The 21,206-nt window shown below is 44.7% G+C and overlaps 1 protein-coding gene across 1 annotated transcript in view; it reads left to right on the forward strand.

The window, feature by feature from the left end:
* Nucleotides 1-300: 300 nt before the first annotated feature.
* Nucleotides 301-21,206, forward strand: part of cpa6 (carboxypeptidase A6) — a gene marked incomplete at its 5' end in the record, with an annotated part of 29,166 nt that continues 8,260 nt past the window's right edge. Inside the window, 5 exons of the mRNA XM_080020202.1 lie at nucleotides 301-416; nucleotides 4,449-4,524; nucleotides 17,319-17,443; nucleotides 19,170-19,290; nucleotides 20,136-20,231. Coding sequence (XP_079876328.1) covers nucleotides 301-416; nucleotides 4,449-4,524; nucleotides 17,319-17,443; nucleotides 19,170-19,290; nucleotides 20,136-20,231 — 534 coding nt within the window. The remainder of the gene's footprint in view (nucleotides 417-4,448; nucleotides 4,525-17,318; nucleotides 17,444-19,169; nucleotides 19,291-20,135; nucleotides 20,232-21,206) is intronic.

Consider the following 21,206-nt stretch of genomic DNA (forward strand, 5'->3'; position numbering starts at 1 on the left):
GCCGACGCACACGCACACGCACACGCACACACACACACACACACACACAGAGAGGGAGAGAGAGAGAGAGAGAGAGAGAGAGAGAGAGAGAGAGAGAGAGAGAGAGAGAGAGAGAGAGAGAGGACACCCCGGAGGGGCTGCAGGACTCTCCGCCCGGCTCTTCTCCTTCTGCGGACCCGGACCGAGTTGTGCGTCTTTTCTTTTTCCTTTTTTATTTTTATTTTTTCTTCTTTTCTTCTTTTCTTTTTTCTCCCCCTCCCTCCCTCCCTCCCCCCCCCCCCCCCCCCCCCCCGGCGCAGCATGGCACCGGACGCCCGGCGCGCGGTCCGTGCGTCGCTCCTACTGGCCGGTGTGATCATCTGCGGCAACGCGCAAGGTCCCGTCGGCGCGCATCCGTACGACGGCCGCTACGCAGGGTGAGTGAAGGCCGCCCGTTCGCGTTTCTTCCCGGACGCGTTTCGTCCGAAGAGTTTCGGTCGGGCGGACACAGACGTCACCCTCGAGGTGGCAAGAGTCGAACAAAGCGTTTCCCTTTACGTCCGACCCGGGACTTATTCCCACCGTGGCTTCTATTTGTGATCCGCACCGTTCCACTTTGTGTTCCGCGCCACCAGCAGGGACCTCCGTTGTTTACTGATTGGAGGTCGGATAAACCTGTCCGTGCACGGCCCCCGCTGCGGGGGAGTCAAGATCAAGCGGGAGAGACGCAGGCAACCGGCGAAAAGAAGTACTCAGAAGTACTCCCCGAGACAAAAATGACTGCAGTCCAACCGAAAGAACCACATTATTGGCCTTTCTTTTTCAGTTTAAGCACAAGTAGTCCCCCTTATATGGAGTGAAATAATAATGAAGAGTAAAAGCACTTGTCATACCCGGTGCCCTGATTTACTGTAACAGCTTCAAAAATGTCTACTTGTGCCTATTTTATGTAGCTCATGCTCATGCATACCCTGATTACAATTTAAAAAGAAAATACTACAGGCGGTGTCGTGGTCCTTAACAAGGATATGGAGCTAAGGAATCATTGATGTGCAGTTTATTGGGCCCAGTACCCGATTTATTAATATGAATGAAGTAATGAAACTGTGTTAGAAATGGACTGGATAAAAAGTGTAGACATTTGCTTTGCAATGCAGTGGAGTAGAGTAAAAGTCTCTAAAGTCTCCAAAGCTGAATACATTCAAGTATATATACTTGGGAAATGAACTTAAGTACAGTAAGTAAATATTTGAAATGTGTTATTTCCGTCATTAGATATAGAGATACTGGGGTATGTTCAGTTTAGGACTTTCTATACTTCTCTACAAGCACATTGTCATATCCTCAGTCCAATTCTCAACCATTGGACAACAGAGCTGTAGTGTTGCTGAAGTGTGTTAAGTGAGAGAAAGTTTGGCAAACTGCTTAGATTCAGACAGGTTAAGCTATTAGACACACTCTATTCAGTAACACATAGACACACATAAGCCTACACCATGCTCTGTATATGCTCTGTAGATGCTCTGTAGATACTCCATAGATGCTCTATACTGTAGATGTTCTGTAGATGCTCTATAGATGCCCTGTAGATACTCTGTAGATGCTCTATAGATACTCTGTGGATGCTCTATAGATGCTCTGTAGATGCTCTGTAGATGCTGAATCGATGCTCTGTAGATGCTCTATCGATGAACTGTCGATGCTCTATAGATGCTCTATAGATGCTCTGTCGATGCTCTATAGATGCTCTGTAGATGCTCTGTAGATCCCCTATAGATGCTCTGTAGATGCTGTATAGATTACTCGATAGATGCTCTGTAGATGCTCTATAGATGCTCTGTAGATGCTCTGTAGATGCTCTATAGGGGCTCTGTAGGGGCTCTGTAAATCCTCTATAGATGCTCAGTAGATGATCCGTAGATGCTCCGTAGATGCCCCGTGGAAGCTCTATAGATGCTCTATAGATGCTCTACAGATGCTCTATAGATGCCCTGTAGATGCTTTGCAGATGCTCTAAAGATGCTCTGTAGATGCTTTGTAGATGCTCTATAGATGCTCTATAGATGCTCTGTAGATGCTCTATAGATGCTCTGTAGATGCTCTATAGATGCTCTATAAAGGTTCTTTAGGAATAAAGTCAAGGGGGACAATTTGGTACAACAAACGGTCTCGGATCAGTCAAAACCTTATTCCTACCTTATCTTTAAGTATATACTGTTGCCCTACAGGTGTGTAAAAATCTCATTTTGGGGGGAAAAACACAGCGGTTTTTCGGAGGCAAAATGACAGCTCTTCTGCCGGAAAAGAGCCAGCTGCGACCCAAGCCACAGCGCAAGCTTTTAGTCACGAAGGTTCAGAAGACCACTGTCGTCAAAACAAGATGTTGTGTGTTGTTGTTGTAGTTGTTGCCGTGGCTTCATACAGGGGCAGATCTAATTAAAATACTGGGTTTTACAACTGGCAACCCCTCTTCTAGAACTAGTCAGAGGGGTAGAGCGGCCGAGACGGTCATCTCCTAAAGAGACCGTCCCATGCAGATTTAGCTGATAAATGCAGTGACGCTGATAAGGATATCTGACATCGGTCATACAGTGTACTACCTGTATAAAATAAGTGCCTCGTAACAGAACACTCCGTACTGAACATTTCACAGATGGGGGAAAAAAAACAAAACGCTTTCAAGACACATAGAGGCATGTGAGATGTCTTTAACAGAGAAAACTACATTATGGCGTTCCAACGATGGGAAAAAGGGGTTCGGGTTTATTAACGAACCGCATTTTGTCATTTGAAGCCCCCGTTGCCAGGGAGAGAAAGGCCTGTCCGTGCTTTGGGGACGCCAGCACCTCCGTCGGCCGCGCGGTCACGCCGCGAGCGTCACCTTTATCTAGCGGGGGGGGCCCCGTTTCCCCCCACGCGGCCCCCGGTTGTAAAAGCGGGAGCGAACGAAGAGACAAGACAGGAGAGGGAGGGATAAAAACACACTTGAAAACAGACAGAAAGGAGGGGTCGTCCCGTCCGGTCCGTCGTCAAGACTTTTAAGATCAAAACGTGCGTGCCGGTGGAGTGATAAAACCCAGGCGGCGAGGATAAAGAAGACCTTTTTGGTTTTCAAACGGAGTATTGCACGGTGTGGTTTTCTAGGCGCCTCGGGATTCGCGGGGGAACGTTTCTCAAACCCCTCACGCCACAAAAAGCTCAAATTATTTCTTTTCGCTTTTTGCCGTCTCGATCTTGATAAAGATCGACTTAAACTCAGATAAACAACGCCGCCGTATTAAAGCAGCTGCACTGAACCAAACACAAGCAGCCTTACAGTATACATTTGGCTTTCCTCCCCCGTCCCCGGTGTTGACTTTCGACGCTATCGCCGCGAGATTTATTTTTTCGGCGAGTCAGAAGGATTTTCTCTCCGTCCCGATAAATACAAAAGATTAAATAAAGGTGTGTAACTTGGAACCCAGCCAGGGATCCTGGGAGTATTTTCTGTGACCGTACCACAGGGGTGCACGCACACACACACACACACACACACGCGCGCGCCATGTCGTTGGGTGATTACAGCGTGATCTCGGTGTTTGGTGTTCGGTATTTGCCTTCTTATAGAAGCTCTAAAGTCGCCTGTCTCCGGAAACTGAAATGCTTCCCCTTCAGCCCGTCCTCTGAGTGTACACAACGCGTCGGCTCGTCTGTCAGGAGGCGGCTAAAGTGTATCTACAGAGGTGGGGAAAAATGAAATATAATCCTGTAATGACGCCCGAGACAGATGGGCTGACTGGAGTTTGACCCTGTGATCTGGGCGGATAGATAGACACATTAACAGATAGATAGATAGATAGGTAGATAGATAGACAGACAGACAGACAGACAGACAGACAGACAGACAGACAGACAGACAGACAGACAGACAGACAGACAGACAGACAGACAGACAGACAGACAGAGATAGATAGTCAAATGGTTAATCAATTTCTACAGCAAATGTTAGTGTGAGGTAGAGAGGCAACGATTAATCGATGAGTTGCTCACTATCAAATTCATCTGCAACTATTTTGATAGTCGATCTATCGTTTTGAGTCATTTTTTTAAGGAAGAAAGTGTCCAAATTCTCAGATTCCAGCTGCTTAAATGTGAATATTTTCTGGTTTCTTTAGTCCCGGTTGACAGTGAGCTGAATATTTTTGGGTTCTGGACAAAACTAGACGTTTGTGATGACGTCGCTCTGGGCTCTGGGAAACAGCGATCGCCATTTTTACCCATTCTCTGACATTCTATGGACAAAACAACTCATCGTTTAATCGAGAAAATAATCAACGGATGAATCAATAATGAAAACAATCGTTAGTTGCAGCCCTAGCGCGAAGGTTTAAATCCTCTTGGAGATACGCTCGAATCCCAGGCTGTGAGGAGATGCTTAGTGGGGCTTTTTGATTTGTTGTTGTTTTTTTTTTTGTGTGTGTTTTCTGCAGCGATCAAGTCTTCAGGGTGACCCCCCGGGACGCCGAGGAAGTCAAAGTGCTCAAGGGAATTTTGGAACATATCAAGGTTGGAAGTTTGCATTTTGTGCTCTGCTTTATGGCTAACACACGGTCACAGACACCTTGACACCGACATTAAAAACCGACATACAGTATATCAATGTTTTATAGTTGTGAGTTGCGTAGCCTACAAAATCAGGTAAATCGTTGCACTACTTTCACCACCTGCCTTCTGTAATAATCATATAATCATTTTAACTCGGCAACCATTATGTCAGTCTCGGCAGCCCAAAGCCGATGCGTGGTTTGCCAACTCGGCCACCACTCTGAAAGTGAGTGGCGGACGTACTTCATTTTGCCATAATTCAACTTGAAAAGGCAGGACGCAGACGTGGCAATAAGAAACACATATGGTACGGGAGGTTTGTTTCCTTATCGCTCAAATTTTCCCAAACCCCGAAAAGGGAGACAATAGTTTTAAAAATCGACAAATCTGAGCTATAGTCAAGGAAATGTGCACGGGTAATGTACAATGTATGGGCTGAAACTCAATTTGACGTTGGTGTGGTTGCTTGAAAAGCGTCCGAATTACCAAGGGGGAAGTTGGTGTTCTGCTCTATATATTCCAATGGTTACTTTGGCGAGGAGACTAGAAGTTCCAAGAGAGAGAGAGAGAGAGTTGGGTTTACGCCAATCCACCACCGCCCCTCACGTCTGGGGGTTCAGTGGTCGTCTCTTCGTATCGCAGCGATGCTCCAGTCGCGGGGGCGATGAGGTTTGAGGGCGGGGTGTGGGGACGGAAAAGAGAGAGAGAGAGAGAGAGACGGGAAGCGGCCATGTGTGTCTATCTGCCACGGCAGATACCCTGCAGATACCAAAACCATCCCTCATCTCGCTGCCAGGGAGAGAGAGTGCTTTCCATTTTCGGAAATATCGCCAGCATGTGTTTCTTTTGGAAGCGAGGGAGGTTCAGGGGAGACAAGAATCAAGGTTGCGTGTGGTTCAATGATTTTTAGGGGGGGGGGGGGAACCCCCGAAGGGCAACAAGGCCTTCCTCTCATCATCTCCCAAACTCATTTGGGATTAATTACCCAGCAGCCCTTGGAACATGGGGTGACCTTCCTGTGCGCATTGTTTTAGTTTGCAAACACACATAAAGTATTGTTCGTTCGTGAGTGGGACTGGAGCGTGAAAGGAGGGAGATGTGGACCTTCTTGTCCCAGATTCCCAAAGAGTAGACCAATGAAGGAGTGCGTGAATGAATGAATGAACGAATGAATGAATGAATGAATGAAGGAACGAATGAGTGAACAAATGAGTGAACGAATGAATAATGTGACTTTATTGTGTTATCTCAAACGACTTAGCGACGGTAGGCAGTATTTAGCAAGTCAGAGCTGTCATTTACACGGCAATAACACTGTAGATACTGTAATAATTTAGTAACTACATAGTAATAATTGCTAATAGTTTCAAATCGTCTGGACAGCAATGAACCGATCTTCACCACAACGAATTCCTCATGTGAAAATGTGCAATAAACAGATTCAGATTCTGAGGCAAGATAGCGTGGCTTTCTCTTTGGGTTTACATCAGGGGTGTGTCCATGGGTGGGCTGGGGTGGGTGTTGCCCACCCAGAGGGATCAGGCAGCCCCCACCCAAGTGCCTGCCGCCCTATTTGCAAATGGTCTGGTTATAATAAAGCAATATATAACATAATCTCATAGAGAAATATTTTGATTTAATTTGTGCCCTTAATTTCTTACTTCTATGGAAAATTAAAAACGTAAACTTAGCTAAGAGAACTGGAGGGAGTTTTTTTTATTTCTCCTCCACACAGCGGTGCACTGTGCAGGCGTGCCGGTTCCCGACTCCCATGCCTTTTTCTTTTTATTTTAGATCTATTTATTTTCATTTGTTTCCTGCATGTATGAAACAATTTTTTTTTTTAACACAACTGAGTTAATGGACTGTTCCGGCCCGTTCCAAAAATAAACCCGTGTCCCCGTTGCTTTCCGTTCCTATGGGACTTCATTTAGTGAAAACAGGATGCTTTTGTGTAAATACTTTACTTAGCTACCACTTCCGGTTCCGGTAACGTCTTTTGTGTTTGTGCTACTTCTTTGAATCGCTTCCCAAACTACCTGATTTTGTATTACGGATTTTGGATTGTTTGCACTGTGATATCCCTACTCTTTCCTGGCTTTGACCCTCGCCTGAACTGTCTTTTCGGATTTTGGAACGTGGACTCTGGCTTGGCTAACGCTAGCTAGCCTGTTAGCCTAGCATATTGCTAACTATGCCAGCATCGATGCCTACCTCCACAGATTGTGGGAACTGTTTGCACCTGGTCGACAGACTCAGCGCTCTACAGAAGTCGGTCTTCAAAGACATCCAAAGTCTACGTGAGGACGTGAAGAAGAAGGATGAACTGTTTGTGTGTCTGACCTCCACTGTAGCGCTCAGGCTAAGCACATCTCCTGCTCCGTGTCCTCCGCTGTGATTGGACCGGACTTAGACTCCACTCTCCCATGGCCCGGATCCATTCTGACTGCGGGTGAGTCGGATCCATCCGACGTCCCGCCGGACCATGGCGGTGAGCGGTGGCCGGCGTTGTGTGCGCTCCTTGCGCCGCTCTATGCCGGAGACTCTCCGGCTGGAGAACAGATTCCAAGCCCTGGAGCCCACAGTCGATGCCAGAGATATGCGGGAATTCCCTCCACTGCTCACAGTCCACTGTGGCATCGAGGGCACCAAGACGGTCTCTACCACCGCCGGCCTCGTTCCCACTGCCGCCAGACTATCCATCGCTTGCCCGGGCCTCCGCTCCTGAGCCAGTTGGTGGCTCCTCCGCCACCGCGGGCCCGCTGTTTTCAACACCGCAGAGCACCGCCTCAGCTCCTGCAGCACGAGCTCCGTCCGTCGGAGCCGCCCTGCGGTAACTGACTTGGACCGCCTGCCTGCGACGCTTCCCGGAGGACGGTGCTCTCTTGGCTCGGCTGCTGCTGTCCCTCGGAACTCCTCTGCAGCCGGACCACCATCCATGCTCATTGTCGGCTCCTCCACGGTTCGACACATCACCCTGCCTGCGGCTAAAACCATCTGCTACTCGGGTGCTCTCGTCCGGGATATAGACTCCAGAATCCCACAGCTGCTGGATCAAAACCCGTTTGCCTCCACTGTTCTCATCCACGTCGGAACCAACGATCTCAGGAACAAACAATCGGAGACACTTAAAGAAGACTTTACGAAGCTTATTGACAGTCTTCTACAGTCGGACCGCCGGTTCATCGTCTCTGGCCCGCTGCTGTGTCCCAGCTAAAATTCACGTGTGTCTTTCAGCTACTACACACATGGCTCAAGGGATACTGCTGCTCCCTCAACGTACCGTTTGTGGACAACTTCGGCACCTTCTTGAACCGTCCAGACATGATGGAGTTCATCCAAGCTTTCACGGATCACGCCTCCTCACCTTGAACATGGAGCTTATGCCAAAATCTTCTGTTCGCTGCTGATGTTTGGTGAGTCTGATCCACTCAGACATTAATGGCTGTCACTCTGCTCTAAAAATTCCTGTGATTATAAACCGTAGACCGAAATTACGTAACCTCCCTGTAACAAACAGGAATCTAAACAATTTACTACCCGTTCGGACTCAAACTCTCAGTACCCTGCAAAGCCATGCACCCAGAACAATAAAAATGTCTCTATTAAACGTAAGGTTACTAACAAACAAGTCATTTTTAGTTCAGAGCTTATAAGTACTCATAACCTGGATTTCACTCTATTAACTAAGACCTGGCTGGATAGAAATGGCTCAGTCGCACTCATTGAGACAGCACCTCCTAATTTCAAGTTCATCCAAACCACTAGAGCTGACCAGAGAAGCGGTGGAATAGCTGCTGTCTTCTCTGATATCTATACCTGAAAGGAAATCCTCCTCGGAGAATTCACGTCTTTTGAACACCTTGCTATATCTATAAACTGCAATGCCCCGATTTTATTCATCGCTTTCTATCGGCCACCAAAATCTAAATGTGGCTTTCTTGATGAATTCTCTGAGCTACTGTCCAAGGTCTCCACTGATTATGATTGTGAAATTATCTCAGGTGATTTTAATATTTATGTTGACAATCAAACAGACCCAGATGCTCAACACTTCATTAGCCTATTAGAGGCATTTGACCTCACTCAGCACGTTTCTGGACCCACCCACAATAAGGGGCATACTCTGGACTTAGTCATATCAAAAGGACTAAATATCACTGTATCCTATGTCATGGATGGTTCTATTTCAGATCATTGTTGCATTTTCTTTGAGGTGTCTGCTCTTCCTGTACAACAAAGGGGTACCCGAACAATTAAAAAATGAATCATTAACAATAATACCATTGAAACCTTTAAGAGAATTGTAAATGAGTTACCACTGTTCAAGGCATCATCAACTGAGGATCCTGTGAACAACTTCAACTCCAAAATACAAAATATCATTGATAAGATTGCACCAAAACTAAAAACATAGAAAAACAAAAAGCCCCCTGGAGAAATGGAGCAGTTATTAGGCAGCTTAAGAGAGAGTGTCGCCAGGCAGAACGAAAATGGAGAAAGACAAATCTTCGGGTTCCTCATGAAATTTACAAGGGTAGACTCAATCGATACAATATAGAAATTGAACAGGCCAGACAGTCTTAATTCTCTAAAATCATTAATGAAAATCTCAACAATAGTAAAGTGCTCTTCTTCACTGTTGATCGACTTATTAATCCACCATCTACAACCCCATCAGAGATGCTCTCCACTGAGAAATGTGAGGAGTTCGCTACATTCTTCAGTAACAAAATCACAACTATCAGACAGAATATTAGTGCCTCAACATCCAGAAATGAACCTACCCTTCAGTTCCCCATTAATATGACTGCTGCCATGTCTCATTTTGTCCCCTTAGACATTAAAAGACTGGACGATATTGTTGGTCAGCTCAGGTCCTCCACCTGCTGCCTGGACCCGCTCCCTACCACCTATTTTAAAACAGTTTTTAACTGCCTAGCACATGAGGTATTAGAAATTTTAAATGGCTCTCTTCAATCAGGTATATTCCCTGCAGCATTTAAAACAGCTGTCATTAAACCACTCCTGAAGAAGAGCAATCTCGATGCAACCGTTGTTGCCAACTATAGGCCCATTTCCAACCTGCCGTCCCTCAGAAAAATACTTGAAAAAACAGTTTACCTTCAGCTTAACAACTATCTAACCTCAAACAGCCTTTTAGACACCTATCAATCTGGCTTTCCACCTCACCATAGCACAGAAACAGCGCTTATTAAAGTTCTGAACGATCTACACATAAACACTGATGCAAAAAAACGATCTGTTCTTCTGCTCCTGGATCTCAGTGCTGCCTTCGACACTGTTGACCATCAGATTTTATTAGCGAGATCACAAAAATGGGTCGGCCTATCCGGCCCGGTTCTAAATTGGTTCAAAACCTACCTACAGGACAGGCAGTTCTTCATGTCCATTGGAGATTTTGTGTCAAACAAAATGGATATTGTATGTGGAGTGCCCCAAGGTTCGATTTTGGGACCATTATTGTTTAACCTCTTTGAGCCTCTTTGCAGCTCATCTTAATTCTCCGTCCCTGGAGAGCAAGAATGAAGCCAAAAATCTGGGTGTAATCATTGCCGGTGATCTAAATTTAAAGAGCCATATAAATCAAATCACAAAATCAGCCTTCTGCCATCTAAAAAACATTTCAAAATTAAGAGGCTTCCTGTCAAAAGCAGACTCCGAAAAATTAATCCATGCATTCATAACGAGTAGATTGGACTACTGTAATGGCCAATTCACGGGCCTCCCGAAATCAGCTGTGCAGCGGCTACAGTTAATCCAAAATGCGGCTGCACACGTTCTGGGACAAAGAAGTTTGAACGTATCACACCTGTTCTTAGATCTCTACATTGGCTCCTTGCACCTCAGTATATAAAAGAAATGCTAGTTATACACGAACCAGCAAGAACGCTCAGGTCCACAGGCAGTGGTCTTTTAACTATCCCTCGTACCAACTCTAAAGCATGAGAAGCTGCCTTCTGTATCTATGCCCCAAGTTAATGGAACACCCTACCGAGGGACCTGAGAGAGGCCCCCACACTGAATACTTTTAAAAGCAGGTTAAAAACCTTGCTCGCTACAGTCTATGACTGACTAACTGACTGACTGACTGACGTCTGTCTGTCTGTGTTACTGGTGCTGGTGTTGTGGCTGCTGCTAACCTTATACCTTAACTTAACCCTTGCTTACCTTGTGGCTAAAATTAAGCATCTCTAACCCTATACCCTAACTTAAACACCTCTAACCTTATACCTCACCTTAACCGTCTCTAACCTGAGTGACTTCTCCGGTTCCGGTGAGAGCTACCACTTCCGGTTCAGGTGGCGTCTTTGCGTGTGCGTTGCTGTTGTCTTTTTTGCTGTTGTTTTTTGTTGCTGCTGCTGGAGTTGATGTTGCTGCTGTGTTGTTGTTTTGTGGCTGCTGCCGCTGCTGCTCTGTTGCTGTTGTTTCTGTTGTGATATTACAGTGAGAGGATCATAAGAAGGGTGTGTTTTCGGAGAGATAGTCAAAAGGATCTCCCTCCTGAGGTCTGATTGAAAACTTGACCCGTAACTTAGGGTCGCTAATTAAAGAACCGTGACTGGATTAAGATGAGACGGTGCACACAGTTGAAATTTCCGTTTCCGGTGAGGGCTACCACTTCCGGTTCCGGTGACGTCTTTGCTCTGCATTACTTCGTTGAGATGAGATGGTACACACTGTTGGCCCAATACAGATGAGGAGATTTCTGGTTCCGGTGAGAGCTCCCACTTCCGGTCCCAGTGACGTCTTCGCTTGTGCGCTGTTGCTGTTGCTGTTTTTGTTGCTGCTGTTGTCAGCTGCTGGTATTGTCGCTGCTGGTGTCGTCATTGCTGCTGCTGCTGCTGGTGTTGTCGTTGCTGCTGCTAACCTTATACCTAAACTTAACTCTCGCTTACCGTATACCTGAACTTAACGTAACCTTATACCTCGACTTAACCATCTCTAACCTGAGTGACTTTTCCAGTTCCGGTGAGAGCTATCACTTCCGGTTCCGGTGACGTCTTTGCGTGTACGTTGCTGCTGTTGTTGTTGCTGCTGGTGTTGATGTTGCTGCTGCCGTTGTTGTTGTTTTATGTTGCTTTTGCTGCCACTGTGGTTGGAGTCGCTTTTATTGTTGTTTTTGTTGTCTTTGCGGTTGCTTTTGTTGTTGCTGTTGTTTCAGGGGCATTCTTTTGTAATGACCGGCTGACAACTACGTTCTCTCTTTCTTTTTTGTACTTGACTTATAAATAATAAATCCTGCATTTCTGTAACGGGGAGACTGCATTTGCCACATTACATTATGCCTCCCCCCCCTCGTCAGTCAGGGATTGCTGCCCCCCCAGTGATTGGAATTTTGAACGATCGCCAAAGCCTACTGTCTACAAAGTACACAATATAATTTCAGTTAGTTTTTGTTTTTTTCTTCTAGTTTTATCTAAAACATTTTTTCACACCTTGTTTTAGTTTTTAGTACAGGTTTAGTTAACTTTACAGGGATGCAAACTAGGGCTCAACGATTTAGGAAAATAATGCAATGGGATTTATGTATGCAATTTTTTTTAAAGTTCCTTATCGTCTGTATTATTTACCAAACACAAGCAATAGATCTTTCTATAGTATGACCAGCACAACATTGGATACGGTCAACATATAAACTGCTGTTTCCTGTAGGCCAGGCCTAGGTGTTATGATGAAATGAGATGAATTGATGCATGAATTGTTATGAATAACTTTATTTAACTTTTGAATTGTAAAAAGAAAAACCTTCAATCACAGTCGAATATTGACTGATTGATTTAACTTCAAGCCTTGTAATTGTTCAAATCTGAAAATTAACATTCAGAAAATATGCATTTCATATATATGCATATGCATTTTAGCAGAAATGTATTATTTTTTACAAAAATGTTACGCGCACATGTCCACACACATGGAGCGCCGCTCTGTGTGCTCAGGGAAAGGTTTATGCTCGGTAAAATTAAAAAAAGGTAAAAAGCAACAAAAAAACCCAACAGATGCAGTATTCTTGAAGAGGCTCCATCCGGACCCTACAGGTGTTCCGAGCTCTGCCGGCAGCACACACCGCGATCCGGGCTGCAGTCTCACCGGGGGGCATCACAGAGGGTTAAAACAATCGCTCTGAGCACCTGCTTTTTCCGACTTCCAATGAACGCATCACTTCCGACGCGCATTAGAGGTTTCCGAGACCGTGAACGCAGCATCGCTTCCTGCTTTGGAGCTCTTTCAACCGGAGACTCAAGCTGTGTGTTCTAATGTAATATCAGAGAACGGGTCTACCAGTTAATCAATCGCAGATGGCGTCGTTCTCTCGGACGGATAAAAAATGCAAAAACAAAATGCTAAAATGGGTCGCTCCCCCGCTCAAAAACTCTTCGGATCGGTTTGGACGACTCACATAAGTCATCCAAGTAGAAGTGGAAAAGAGCAACATTCGCGCTGTTTGCATCTCTGACTGTAATAACCTTGCTCTGCTGCCGTCCACTGTGATTGACTGTTGGCTGAATGCGCTGTCAGCAGCATAGCAGGAGAGACACTGTGGTGCGCTGGGATTTTAGAACTGAACAATGAGCAGGACGCACACTTTCACTTTCTCTGACTGTGGAAAAATGATGTTTTCGCAACGATGACGAAGAAAGACATTAAAACGTGAACAGGTGACTGTGCACATCAGCAGCATTCTGGTTCAGACTGTAACAGCACTATCTAAATATCACTAATGCAACAAATTTATTTATTTTGGGGTGCACGTTTTGCTGTTCTCTGTCCCTATTTTTTTTATGTTAAAAAGTGGTTGCCAAAGGGGGCAACCAGAGGCCACAAATTGGTTGCCAACTGACTCTAATTGACCATTACTGTCGAGCCCTGGCCCTTGTTTACATTCCCTATTTAAGAAAAGCAACATTTTTGTTGTTGCCCACCCAAATTATCCAAATACCCACCCAAAGATGATACCCTAGTTACACCTCTGGTTTACATCGCTGTATTCCAGGGAATTAGAAGAATCAAACTACGAGGACAGATTTGAACTACAATTGAAAATATGGGAATAAAATTAGGGGAAGAATCGGGTTAGATATGTAATTCTAACAATACTGAGAGTGGAGAAACCATTCGGCCGGAGGATCTGACCCATTGTTCCATACAGCATTGTGTTACACCGTATATAATGTGTAATGTGATATAATGTATACACCAAGCATTATGTCTTTCCCATCTGTGTGGGATCACATAGCAGTAGTTTGATCTGCCGCGTCGAACAGGCCCTGAATGCCACAACTCTGATAAAGCAAACCAAAACAAAACTACATTTACAGCTCTCCCTTACACAAAGTCGCATAAACAACCAAGGAATTAAAAGGTTTATTCACCAGCCAAGGAATGCATATTCTAGTTCTTATTACCAAACTAATAAAAAGTGAACTCTCAAGCACGGGAGAGAGCGGTGTGTGAAGTGTGTTATCTGATAATCCCGTGATTGAGCGCACGTTGGGTCCGTGCTTTCTGATTCGTTTGGCCAACGACAGCTCATTTAGTCTGCCGGTGTAACCTAGTCGCTAGGAATAACCGTAAAAGTGCCACAGCATAGAGTGCCGTACACTTAAAGGCATCAGACCGCTCCAGCAGAGGAGCCGGCTCCTCAGAAAGGTTAATAAATATGGTCTGTGTTCTGCAAACCATTAAACCAATTGACACATTAACAAGCATCTGTGCCAGCCGCCATCCCTCTGCCCCCTGACGCGATAAATGAGAGCCAGCTGAAGACATTTTCACTCTACCACGGTGCACAGACATAGAACACGGAACCTTTATACCGACTACCGTCCTATTTCATGTATATATACTGAATTCTTAGAAAACCCCCCTATTCATTTAATTGCAATGGGCTTTATTGCAATGGGAATGGGAAACATACCCCTACATTGCCAATGCAAATGGAAAATGAAAAAAAAAAAAATAATAATAATATATAACGTGAAATTAAAACAGAAAATTGTATATGTTAGAGACAAAACACATATACACAAATGAGTGAAGGTAATGTAAAATAAAAAAATCTAATATTAGACATAGCTGTAAAAAAAATACAGATGAGTGAAGATAACCTTAAAATTAAAGTAAAAAATAATTATATATATATATATATATATATATATATATATATGGAGATATACAATTTTACTATAAATGGGTAACATAAAAAATATATAAACAGTATATGTACTAACACATATATGAAAGGATATCCATATATTCTCTCTCTCTCTCTCTCTCTCTCTCTCTCTTATCAGTGTGGGGCACATGGTGTCTGTGTTTATTTGGTTGCTCGAGCTATTTGGCCACCAGGCCCGGCTCTCGCAGCTTGAAAGCGAAGGCATTTTTGGGCCAGCGTGAGGTCAAACAGTAGGGAGCTGGGCAGAGGGAGAGCTGCTAATGGGGTACCACGCTAATGGGGTACCGTCGGTGTGTTGTGGCCCATTAACACTATGAAGCCATCAACATTCCCCAGATTCAAGCCGCAAAGTTAAGGTACAAAGTGGAGGAATGTTAATTATCCAGGTTGCGAGAAAAGCTGTTCATTATTTTACCACTAGGATATTTGATCCCTTTAACCTACCCTACGGTAGAGATTCATATTTAACCCATAGTGTGTGCCTAGTGTACACAACATTCAAACCAGATAAGCCACAACATTAAAACCACCATGTGGTGTGGGAATGGTCTGGTTTGAGCAGCCACACCTGACCTGGATCTAGGTAAGTAGGGACCTAGGATCAGAGTGGCTTCAGACCTGTTGCTTGTTGTTGGTCTAACGAGCAACAGGTCAAAACCCCCATCCCCGCACACACTCAGGAGAGGGGAGCCCTGTCAGGACCTGTCTCCATCCGCTCCGGGGCTTGTTCTATCAAGCCCCCTCTCCACAATAAACATCCGTGTTTTCTACAACCTCGTCTTCTGTGTCTCTGTGCGGGAGGTCCCTGAACACGCCGCTTGGTTGGCACACGGCCGGCGAAACTGCCACGCTGCCGTGTCATGACAGGGATCCTCTCTTGAGTGTGTGTGGGGATGGGGGTTTTAACCTGTTGCTTGTTAGACCAACCAAAGAGCAACAGGTCTGCAGCCACTCTGATCCTGGAGCCCTAATTACCTAGATCCAGGTCAGGTGTGGCTGCTCAAACCACACCATCCCCACAGCACACACCACTAATAACCACTAATATTGTGTAGGCCCCCTAGTGAAGCCAAAACAGCCCTGAAGGTGTCCTGTGGTATCTGGCATCAAGACGTTATCAGCAGATTCTTTGAGTCCTGGAAGTTGTGAGGGGGGGCCCCCATCGGGCTTGTTGTTCCAGCACATCCCACAGATGCTCGATCGGACCCGGACCCTAACCACAGACATCCACATGATGTAGAAGAAAACGTGATTCATCAGACCAGGCCACCTTCTTCCATTGCTCCATGGTCCAGTTCTGACACTCACGTGCCCATAGTAGGCGCTTTCAGTGGTGGACAGGGGTCAGCGTGGACACTCTGACTGGTCTGCGGCTACACAGCCTCATACGCATCAAGCTGTGATGCACTGTGTGTTCTGACACCTTTCTATCATAGCAGCATTAACTTTTTCAGCAATTTGTACTACAGTAGCTCTTCTGAGGGATCGGACCAGGCAGGCTAGACTTCGCTCTCCACGCGCATCAATGATCCTTGGGCGCCCATGACCCTGTTGCCAGTTCACCGGTTGTCCTTCCTTGGACCACTTTTGGTAGGTAGTAACCGCTGCATACCGGGAACACCCCACAAGACCTGCTGTTTTGGGGATGCTCTGACCCAGTCGTCTAGCCATCACAATTTGGCCCTTGTCAAAATTGCTCAGATCCTTACGCTTGCCCATTTTTCCTGCTTCCAACACATCAACTTCAAGAACTGACGGTTCACTTGCTGCCTAATATATCCCACCTCTTGACAGGTGCCATTGGAATGAGATGATCGATGTTATTCACTTCCCCTGTCAGTGTTTTTTTTGTGGCTGATGGGTGTATATGTACTGTTTGGCCATAGTATATTACATAGGATTCAAGCTCATACTTGTTATATAATGCAAATCATGTTGCCCCCGCTGCATCCATTGCAGCCTTAACTTCTTGGACAGGGGGATTCCTCCTTCTGTGAAGCATTCTCAAGGTTTCCTCCATTTTTAGGGGGAGTTTTCCCTTGCCTGGGTGGGGGGTTAAGCCATGGATTTCTATATTAAATGTGAAGACCTTTGAGACTGTACTGTGACTAAGGGCTGTGTAAACAAACTTCACTTCACTTGACTTCTATGAGTATCTCCAGACCTCTAGAAGTTTCTCTGTGTGTGTGTGTGTGTGTGTGTGTGTGTGTCTGTGTGTGTGTGTGTGTGTGTTAGTGGTTCTCAACTGGTCTAGGCTCAGCGTCTACATTTGTCCTCGTTCATTCACTCATTTAAGACGTCATTTCAAAAAAACATTCACGTGTGTGACATCTTCACAGCGGAAACAGTGTTTCAAAATAAAAGCGCGGAATCAGAAATTGGAATTGGCGGACGTATACACCTTGCGGTCCGTTCGAAATTGAAATGGACCCACCATTTTCAGTGGGCCGCACCCCAGTTTTGGTTTAAGACCCATCGGTTGGGCTAGTCCATGTGTGAGTGTGTGCATTTAAACTGCTGGTCTAAATATATTTCCCCCATCTTCCTGTCCTATCAGGTGGACCTCTGGCAGCCCAACATCGCTTCGCTGATAACTCACAACGGCACCACAGACGTGCACGTGAAACGTAACGACACCCAGGGGCTACAGGCACGTTTGAAGGGGGAAGGCATCGATTATAAGTAAGAAACCCCCTTTTCTCCCCCAACACACGCACATACACACACATTGACTACTCTCATGAACCGAAGGTCAACACTTTGCATGAGAAAGCGTGAGAGAAACATGTGTCAGCCAAAAGGTTGTCGCCGACACCCAGCCAGAATTTATGCTTTCCAAATGCGGAATTACAGAACACGTCATGTGCTTCCTCCAAACTGGCACACACACCCAGAAACGTACGCACACATACACACACACACACACACACGCTAACACACAAAAAGCCTCCTCTCTAATCTGCTTTCGAAAAGCAACCCCTTTCATCTGTCTCCCACTCATCCATTACCACAATTAATGTTGATATGATGGAGTTTTATCAAAGAAAGACTTCTATTGTCACCCCTGTCCTTGGAGGTGGAGAGAAGGGGGGGGGGGGTCTTTCAGATCTGGTGATGATGCTTTCCAGTCAGTGCCGAGTGGCTGGGGAGAGGGGACAGTTTTGTGCTACATATGGGGAGGAATAGGCAGGAGTCGTTTGTGGTTTTTGGGCGTATGGGCCTAAAAGAAAAAGAATCATTACTCATCAGAAGTCTGAGTTAATCATCTTTAAGAGCTGTCAAAGTCAGAGAGGATGCACATGGGAGGTGATGGAGTTAAATCCTCTAGAGCCGCGGTTTTTCAACCAGAGCTGGCCAGGGGTGCTATGGAAATTTTTCAAACCCCATTTAAAATGCGTAAATAACGGCAATTAGCTCTGGTGTTGCAATATCAAAATTGCAAGGCTGTAGTAATTCATGTCATTCATCAGTTCCAGCCTGAATAGCAGCTCTGTGTTCATCAGAACAAGCTGGCTCTGTTTCGGCTCTGAAAGGGAGAACTAATAGAAGTGATGAACGTTGCCTCCTTTTTGAGATTCAGTTCTTGATGGGTCACTCGGTAAAGGGTAAAGAGTTGTTCCGTTTTCGTTTGAGTCAGTTGGTGTAATGAGCGAGAGTCAAAACAGTCGATTCAGCTCTGTCAAAATTACTTATTCCGATCTAAAGCAAAGTGTAAATCAGTCATATTCAATATATAGATTTATGTCAAATGCCTGCCCTTTTTACCTTGGACCTAAATGTAATAATAATAAATAATAATACTAATTTAAAAAAAAATATAATGATAATAACAACAACAATAAAGAAATAATAATAATAATAATAATAATAATAATAATAATAATAATAATTGTCTAATAATAATAATTGTCTAATAATAATAATAATATGTCTATCTATTCTATATATTTTTATTTTATTCTATAAGTATTCGACTTACTGTATTGCCTTTTAGGAATCAGTTAGTTGGTCTAGTAGAAAGAAATTTTCCTAGGACATATTGTGTGTAATCACCGGGTGCGTTGCATTACATTTCACTGCATATATGTATGAAAGTATGTATATGTATGTGACGAATAAACCTCTTGAATCTTGAATCTTGAATTAATAATAATAATAAAGACAGTTCTACAGGTTTGGGACAATTTGTGTGACCTTTTTTTAGTGGTTAACAGGATAGTGCTGTGCTGCCGTGGGATTATTTCATTGTATGAAGTGTGCGGTGGCAGAAAAATAAAAGGTCGGAAAACACTGGTCTAGATAACGCGGATCATAGCTGACAGTTAGTGAATTCAGGCGGCATGAGGAAGCAGTACGGGTGGTGCTCAACCCCCGTGTGCCTTTTCCTTGTTGTCCTTCATCTCCGCAGGGTGCTAATCTCCAATCTCCAGAAGGAAATTGAAAAGCAGACGGGATACCGCTCGTCTCGCAAGCGGAGGTCAGAGCTGCCCTACGACTACGAGGTGTACCACTCCCTGGAAGAGGCGAGTGTGACTCTCTCTCTCTCTCTCTCTCTCTCTCTCTCTCTCTCTCTCTCTCTCTCTCTCTCATACGCTCTGCAGCTTCAGGATGTTTATTTTCCCTCAGAGTGACGTGCAGACTTTTTTCGGATTTTGAGTTTGCGGCTCGCGAAGCCATCAGGGGCGTCGCGCCGGAGTGGGAACCACGTGTCGCTCCGCGCTCAGACTGAGGGATCCCGGGAGCTTTTCGTCAAACCTTTCATTACCAAATGCCGTCAACCTCAAAGCCTCTGTGGAGGACAAAACACACACACACACACACACACACACACAAGCGCTGACACACACACACACACACACACACACACAAATAGACACACAAATATAAACATGCTGTCCATCTGCACAGGTGTGTGTGTGTGCATATACAGTATACACACACAGGTATAGGTGGTTTATAAAGGCGCCTAGAAATCCCTTTAAAAACAAGAAAATAACAACAATAAAATAAAATAGCAAGTAAATAAGGACATTATGAGGACACTAAATATGCCCTTTTAATGCTGGTGGGTATTCAGGCGTGTCCTTTTAAACCATGAATACACACACACACACACACACACACACACACACGTACACTCACACATGCCCTTACTTGTTCCTGCACCCTAGCCTATAAAAACATAAAACACCGACATTAGAAATACTCACCAGAAATGTCCTCAACATTCCACTTCGTTACTGGGGGAAAAATATGCATGAATACAGAAAATAAATAACATTAAGCCGGAGTAAATAAGTCACTCTTATGCGTGTGTTTGTGTGTGTGTGTGTGTGTGTGTGCGTGCGTGCGTGCGCTCCCTCTGCAGATCCAGAGCTGGATGTTTGAGATGAACAGAACCCACCCTCACGTGGTCAACATGTTCTCTGTGGGGAGTTCGTACGAGGGGCGGCCACTCTACGTGCTTCAGGTATGACAGAAGGGAGGATATATTATCATTTAAAATCATGATTAATTATCATTGCATCACGTCTTAAAGTAGTAGATTATCATCATGAAATGAAGACATGTTCATATTGTCATAGTTATATCGTCTATTCTGTAGTATATAAAAGCATGCCACCCGGCATTTCTTGCAATATCAGTAGCAGAAGATTGAAGATTCCAGTTTAGGTCTCATGTCATACTTATCGTCATTTCCATTTTGTTCGATGTGACTTCAAATGGATTCTTAAAAAAGTGAGTATTATAAAATGTATTGATATATTTTTTCAATATGATTACCATTCTAATGAAATGTATAAGACATTGCACGGCCCTAACCAGACCCAACACGAACTTGTATAGGTGGTTGCCAAGTTGGCGAATTTTAATCATTTCATAATTGAGTGATAATGATACTAAACTGTATAATTATAATCCATATTTTAGCTGTTTAGCTGTTTACTTATTTTTTAATTTTGAATTTATATACACTGTATTGTGAATTTGGTATATACAGTTTATCCTCTCACTGTGTACTGAGCTGCGGTAACACCTTCATTTCCCCTAAGTGGGACCAATAAAGTACCATCTTATCTTATTTCAGTATTTTTCACTTGTTTCACCAGTTTGACAGAGTAAATCAACGCGCCAAAGTCATTATCTTTTTCGATTTCGGGAAGTTTCTAAACATACAGGAGTATACTGACCTGACTTATTATTGTTTGTTTTTACACATGAGAAGTGGTCGACAACGTGGCAACCCGACCGCACAATATGGTTGACGGGGGCCCACACTTGGTCGCCCGGGGCAACTGTAGTTGTTGGGCCATCTGGGGCCTGTGAGGGAGACATACAAACGTGCACAAAGATTCCCACCGGACTCTCTCTCTCTCTCTCTCTCTCTCTCTCTCTCTCTCTCTCTCTCTCTCTCTCTCTCTCTCTCTCTCTCTCTCTCTCTCTC

This window comes from Zeus faber, assembly GCF_960531495.2.
Source record: "Zeus faber genome assembly, chromosome: 19".
NCBI classification, from domain to species: Eukaryota; Metazoa; Chordata; class Actinopteri; order Zeiformes; family Zeidae; genus Zeus; species Zeus faber.